A 7366-nucleotide genomic window follows, 5' to 3' on the forward strand; every position below is an offset into this window, starting at 1 on the left:
TCCTAAATTGCAAGCATAAATTATCGACCGGAGTTGGTAAACTTATGAAGTGAAAGTGAACTATATATGCTAGAAGCTTTTCTTCTAATTTATAAGATGATGGTTATATTTGCTCTAGGGATTTTCGTTGTTATCTAGGTTCCTATTTGTAAGCATTAGTTTAGAGGTAGATTTCTATAAATTAATTAGTGGAAGTAGAGTTATTGTTAAACTAATCTACCAGGTCATATATATATTGATTATCCTTCTCAAACATCTTATGTTAATCATTCTAAAATTATGAACCAATCCTAAACACGTTGCTGCAATAAAACAAAGTATTGAGATTCAAATGATTCTAAGAGCAAGAAAACAATCTTTTGGAATTTGCCTGCAAAGTATATACAAATTTTGATTCTAAAAACCATGAACATAATCTTTTAATGCTGACTACATAGTATACAAGTTCTAATTCTAAACGAATGAAATCAATCCTTTAACACAGACTATAATTAAGGAAAAAATATTGAAGAAACTAAATCATTAAATGACTAAAAAGAAATTCAAATGCAAACGAAATAACAAGATTTAATTGAGTTATAACAAAATGATAAAATAGTGAATTAAGGAAACTAAGCTAGATTGAAATGACAGTGTGATAACGGAAAGTGATAAAATGAAATACAAGGGAACCGGGCCAGGGACGGGGGGGAGGGAGGGAAAAAATGGGGAAGCAGCTAAGAGGAGAGGGCAAGGATCCAGCAACTACTAATTTTTCAGTCGTCGTCCCTATTGAGGAGGTTCGTGTTATTTCCAAGGTGGTGCATTTACATCACCAAAAATTTAGGGAAGCCATAGAAATCGAAAGAAGGTCGAGGAACATCAATAGGGATGATGGCTGGAAAATTAGTGCAACATTCTCCTTGTTACATGTATCCTCTGGTCTTACTCACTTCTTGTCCTATTTTCCTTTGTTCTTTGCATCACCTCTCAAGTCTGGCTTAGTTTCAGTTTTGCGCTTCAATTGTTCATAGCAATGCTTTAGCTTCCAGATGGCTTCGTCCAATGATCTAGGCTCATTGAACTCGATCCTATATTTGAATGCAACTGGTAATACACTAACAAATATATGAATCTTATCCTTCTCCTCCTTGAGGTAAGGAACATACCTCAGCAACTCCAAGAATCTTCTAATGTACTCGTCATCTTTCATGGAACCCATCTTTAGCTCATAAAATTATTTTTCTATGTAATCATAGTATCTCTATGATAGGTACTTCTTCTTGAACAACCGCTCAAACTCACTCCAATTCAAGTACTACTCATTTATACCTCTGACATTCTTCATGCCTTCCCACCAAATGTCTGCCTTTCCTTTTAGACTGAATGTAGCCACCCTAGCTTTCATGTTCTCTAAGTAGTCATGCAATCTGAAGAACTTCTTCATGCCTAGCAACTGTGCCTCTACATCTTGTGATTTATTTACCTCTCCATCAAAATTAGGTGGCTTTTCTTTCTTAAACTCATATGGAAAATACCCCTTATCACTTTTCCTATAAGGATGACACTGATGACGATCATAGTGCGTATATGAATCAGAACTAGAATTATACATGTGTCTATCCCCTCTCCTATCTGGAGTGTCCAACAATATTTCATCTCTAACTGTGTCATCTCTATATGATATGTGACCACCATGCGATCTACTACCATATGCCCCATTAGTTCTGTCCTCCTACTCATGGCTAATCTAAAGCGCTCCCTATCGCTGCAAATCTGACAAGATCTTAAGTATGACTGCATTTACCTTTGCTAACTTTTCCTATGCCTGTATGATTCGGTTAATATCTACCTCACAACTCTTTATTTCTTCCTTTAAACTTCTCAGTGTAACTGCCCAATCGAAAGAGTTTCCAATACCATACTACTCTTCTGATTCATAGGGAGAGTATTTTTAGTCAACCATCTTGTTAGCTATTTGATATTTCCTCCTGCAAGGTACATCATGTCAGCTAAACCAAATCACCATAAACCAATGTACCATAGTATAACTCAGGGAGGATACCCTGTCTGCAAGATCCAAAAATCAGCATGATAGATGTATAACATAATCATGATAGCATATAGAAACTTAATACATAAGCATATGACCATGGAACCGTCATTCTAGTTAGGGTCTAGTCATCAATTCATGACCTCAACAACAACACACACCGCAACCTTATGCATGACAATCACGATTATTATGTCACTATGCACTAGACAACATGCAAATGTGAACATGCATAAGTGATGCATAACCATCCACACATATGCATAAACACATATGATCAAGCATGAATGAACAATACTTGAAATCAAACCTGCAAGAATGATACATGCAACCAAGCATACAGGAATGTAACTAGCAAGAAATATTACAATCAAACATACTACAACAATACATGTAAGCGAAATAAGTCGACATGTAACTAGCCCTACACTCACAACCCTACATTGCATAATAAGAACCTCAAGTTTCACATAACGACATCACTACAACCATGAACAACATCATGAAAATGTAACAAGCACATGGAATGCAAGTTTGAGAGACACACATGCCACTGACATGCATGCATGACCAACACATAGCCCATCTAGTCTGAGGGGTGAACCATGATCTTATACCACTTTGTAACACCCTCCTCCCACATCTACCCAAGAAACTGACCAACCAAGGTAAACATGCAATGAGAGGCCACTATGATATGGTTTGACCTCCTAATTCATGTTAACAAAGTGGAATCGATGGAAACACACCATACAAATATTCAACATCGGTTACAGGACCCGTAGGAACTAATCCAATACTTTAGAAAACTTTCCCTTAAGTCCCACTGAACTTTTGGACAACTTAAGCCTCAGTCGCTCTCGTGCTATAGGCATGACAACATCCAAAAACACAAAGTCGCACTCACAGGCTTTCCTGCCAGCATCCAGAGACTAAATTTGTCATTGCTATGCTAGTGTCCCCAAGATTTGAGCCATTTTTTTAGGCCCAGAGCCCAAGTCACTACCCAGAATTGAACCATCTCTTTAGAACAGTAAAATAACATGGAATAACAGTCTAAAGCAAATGATTGAATGAAACCTTGACTCGACCCCTACTAGCCATGACAGGCATTTCATCAAACATATCACAAATATCACGAATAGGGGTCTCATACTTAGCCAAGAATCGCTAAGAACAATTGATGTCTCAACACATCACCTACCATTCCATCGATTAGGTCATAGATACATTGATCATTCAATTACAAGTAGGAACATGGTGAAAGCCATACATAGTTGTTGTCATAAAATACATACATAACGAGCATAATAGTAGAAAAAATACCCATGAAAGTAAAGACATATAGACCACATATAATCCATCAAAATTATCATAGAAATACAAGGAGAAACAACCTTTCATTAATGATGCAAAATCCAAACCTGAGATGGGACATCCACGTTCCATTCGACGTAGAATGGCTGAAGAAAATCTCTCTTCATTCATTCATCCCCATGCCATATTCCAAATATGAATGTGGGATCTCATAGAACACATCAGTCAAAACTCATACAGGACTTCGAGAGGCCATCCACCTCAACCCATAATATAATGATTCCACCACCCAATCGGACATCATTAAAACAATCATCAGATTGGTCTCCATCCAAGCCTTTCAAGGCTTCTAGAGCATTTGTCCAACCAAGGCTTTCAGGATTAGTAACTCAACCCACAGCTTATATAGGGCTTCCAGAGTGTTTGTCCAACCAAGGCTTCAAGTACTAGTAACTCAACTAACCAAAAGCTTCGAGAGAATTTGTCCAGCCAAGGCTTCCAGGACTAATAACTCAACCCATGCTCCTATAGGGCTTACAAAGAATTTGTCCAACCAGGGCTTCTAGGACTAATAACTCGAGCCAAGCTAAGGAAACATGAGAGCCAACCAAAAGCAAACAATGAAAGTAAACCCACAATGACCATGGCTATCCAAGAAATGGCAAGACAAGGCAATCCACTATCAATCCTGACCATCCTCCATGCCAATGAAAGATCACAACCATAAATCCACATGCATATGCCATGCATTCTAGAACTAGTGAAGGAAACATACATGCAACTCAGTACCTACAAGAAAATCTGATGTTATTGTTGATCCTGATGCCCTCTTGTACTTTTTTGCTCTTCCTTTGCCTTCTTTCTCTAAGAATCCAAGTATGCCACACCCTCCAAGAGTGCTCCAAGAAAAATCTAAGTCTCTAAGAGTATGAGAGAGAGAGAGAGAGAGAATAATGAGATAACTCAAAAACTGAACTGACAAAAGGTTACCAACTAATCCTCATAATCCTTTTTATGAATGAGGCCTCTATTTTCTTCATTTTCCTTAATTTTCCTCCTCCAATGCAACCTGTGACCTTTCACCTCCCTTTTCTCCTAATTTCCATTAGTTTCATAAGTAAATGTGTCAAAACACCATTTTTTCTTTCGAAAGCCTTAGCCATTGTGTTTACCAATTTCCTTAGTCATAGACAATCACAAGTGATCCCCATCACTAGGATTCTACCCAACATTTAGCATGAATAAGTGTCCCATCATCCGTGGCTATTATTTTTCCTTTATTTACTTTTATTACATGGAATTTTCAGAAGGGTTGTTACAAAAGTTGCTAATAAATCTATTTGTATATGATTTTTCATATAAAATACACTTCATTGTAATTAAAATCATAAGCTACATGTATGCCTTAGTATGGTGAATGCATTGAGAAAGTTGAACCATGTAAATAAGGTAATGAGTATGGTTGTGAAAAGTGAATATGAATAACTACTTTGATAAATATCACTACTAATACTAAGTTAGGTGCTAGAGGATATGGAATGGATGAGATATGTTGTGAATTATAGGTTTTCCAAAGGAATGGAAGGGACAATGCCTCAACTCCTCGTTGTTTTCCTATATTGTCTCGAGCTTTAAAAAGTACTATGCATGAATAATCCAAACATGAGAAAGTTGATTATTGCAAGAAAATAAATAATTGAAATGCATTGCAAGAAAGTAAATAATCCAAATGCATTTGCACTAGTAAACAAATTAAAAGATAATATATGGTAGAGTGCATGTAGCTATGTGGGATTATGTGTGATATAGCTCATTGATTTTAAGAGTGTTGCGACAAATGCACGGAGCATGACATGATGACTAACCTAGTTGTAATAAATGCATGAGTAGCATTGATTGAAGATGTTGACAATGTAACACCAATAGTAGACACTCATATGTAAAGGATAGAGACAAGAGAATGATTTCCCAATGGTTAATTGAGGATGGAGGGATCATGTCACAAACATGAGAAAGTTGATAATTGCAAGAAAATAAATAATTGAAATGTATTGCAACAAAATAAATAATCACAATTCATGTGTACTAGTAAACAATTAAGAGATAATATATGATAGAGTGCATGTAGATATGTGGGAGTATGTCTTATATTGTTCATTGATTTGAAGAGTGTTGTAACAAATGCAATAAGCATGACATGATTGAGTTGAGTGGCTCATATTTTTTTTAAATCTAAAAAAAAAAAACTATACAAAACATTTAAATAATGGCTAGTCATAAAAAATATTGCAAGTGAAGAAATTGTATCTCTTTAGGCTCATGTTAGATCCTTAGTTAAGATGGATCTATGTCGTTGGCTAATATAATTGTGATAAATGCATGAATAAGACTCGCTGAAGATGTTAACAATGTAGCTACGAATGAAGATGGATCTATGTCACTGACTAATATAATTGTGATAAATGTATAAATAAAACTGGTTGAAGATGTCACTCATACGCAAAGGATTAAGACAAGAGAATGCTTTTCCAATGGTTAATGGAGAGATCATGAGAGTTTCCATGAGGCATTGGCGAATCATGCAACAATAGGAATGCTACTAGTAGCATCTAGGTAGGTATGAAAACTATTCATGTCAATATAATATGTGATTTGAGAGGAATTAATGAAGAATTGCTTAAGCATATTTTATATCTTTGGTGACATGATCCATGTTAAATCTATGTATGTCATTGATAGGTTGGAATATGGTTAACCTAACAATTTTGAATTCACAAACTTAATCTTATATTAATGTTGACATTATAATAATGATGCACATTCGCTCATTTTCTGTTAATGCCAGCCTATAGGCGTACACCCGTCATAAAATTCTCTCCGGCAGCTCATGGACAGAAGGTGATCGTATAATGGGGATGTCTGCAGGTGAACGTGCTGGTCTTGTCATCGTAAGCATAGCTGTAGGCCGTCGGGCAAGCGGCCTTGAAGACCTTGGAGTATTTGCTGGGAGGACACGTCTGAGGGCTCCCATGGTCGCCCGTGCAGCAGTATTCCGGACTCCCAAACGCCTCGCAAGCGCTTTTACAGGCAATCACCCTCATGTTGCTGCCCGTAACCCTAAGCTTGGCCGGGCAGTTGTTCCGAAGATCGTCGACGCAGCCGGCCGTCCTGCAGTTCCCGGTGCCGCCCGCCGCGCTGATGCTCAATGGGACATTGAAGCCGTCCACGAGGCTGACGTCGTAGAAATCCGGGTCGCCGGTTGTGAACTCGGCGAGGGTGACAGGCGGAACCCCACCGGCGCCATTGCACTTGAGGCCGCATCCGCAGTCACCCGTGGCACAGGAACCAGCGCCCGACGCATCGAACTTGCAGCCCGTCCGGCCCCAGAAGCGGCCGGACCAGCCCGCCGTGGCGGTAACCTGTGCAGACCGCTGGGCGCTGAGGGCGAAGCCACCGCCAGCGAGGGAAGCGCCGTTGTTCCCCGTGAGGACGCCCGCCCAGATCGTCTCCGAGCACCTGTTCACTACCGTGAATACCGTTCCGTTAACCCCAACGCGCCCTGCAACAACACAACACAGACAAACTCGTCAGTCAGAAATCCCAACGAGCACGAGCAAGAACATGGGGAAATTTTCAAAGGATTTTCTCACAGAGTAATAGCATCGTTGCCAGCGCTGCCATCAAACCCTTCGAAGCCATGTTAGCAGGCACTAAGTTAACCGAGCCGAACTTTTGTGTTTAATATATATTCTCACACTATTGAACCTGGGCATCTACTCCTGAGAAAACTCTGTGACCTGTGGATGCTATATATAGAACCTGAACATTTAATATTGAGAAAACCAAAACCATAAATCACATAAAGAGCGCGCAGATCACCTCTATGATCCTCTCGTTTAAAATCCGTTTAACTTCGCATAGGTTAAAAGGCATAAATGGTTGTTTTCCTTAAAAATTATAAAATACTAATTACGTGTGGGAGTGGTTTATATTTATAATTCAACTTGATGTAATTTA

General features: G+C 38.6%; 1 protein-coding gene across 1 annotated transcript; it reads right to left on the minus strand.

Annotated features, from left to right (window-relative positions):
- Positions 1-6234: 6234 nt before the first annotated feature.
- LOC149195599 (pathogenesis-related thaumatin-like protein 3.5) lies at positions 6235-7030 on the minus strand. The gene is made up of 2 exons (XM_089408570.1): positions 7000-7030; positions 6235-6932 (listed from the first exon to the last, which is right to left on the minus strand). Exons 1-2 carry the CDS (start codon positions 7028-7030, stop codon positions 6235-6237), a joined length of 729 nt encoding a protein of 242 aa, XP_089264696.1.
- Between the last annotated feature and the right edge of the window lie 336 nt (positions 7031-7366).

Source organism: Pinus tabuliformis, chromosome 2_2, assembly GCF_031772625.1.
Source record: "Pinus tabuliformis cultivar Carrire ecotype Pingquan chromosome 2_2, CPIR1, whole genome shotgun sequence".
Taxonomy (NCBI): domain Eukaryota; kingdom Viridiplantae; phylum Streptophyta; class Pinopsida; order Pinales; family Pinaceae; genus Pinus; species Pinus tabuliformis.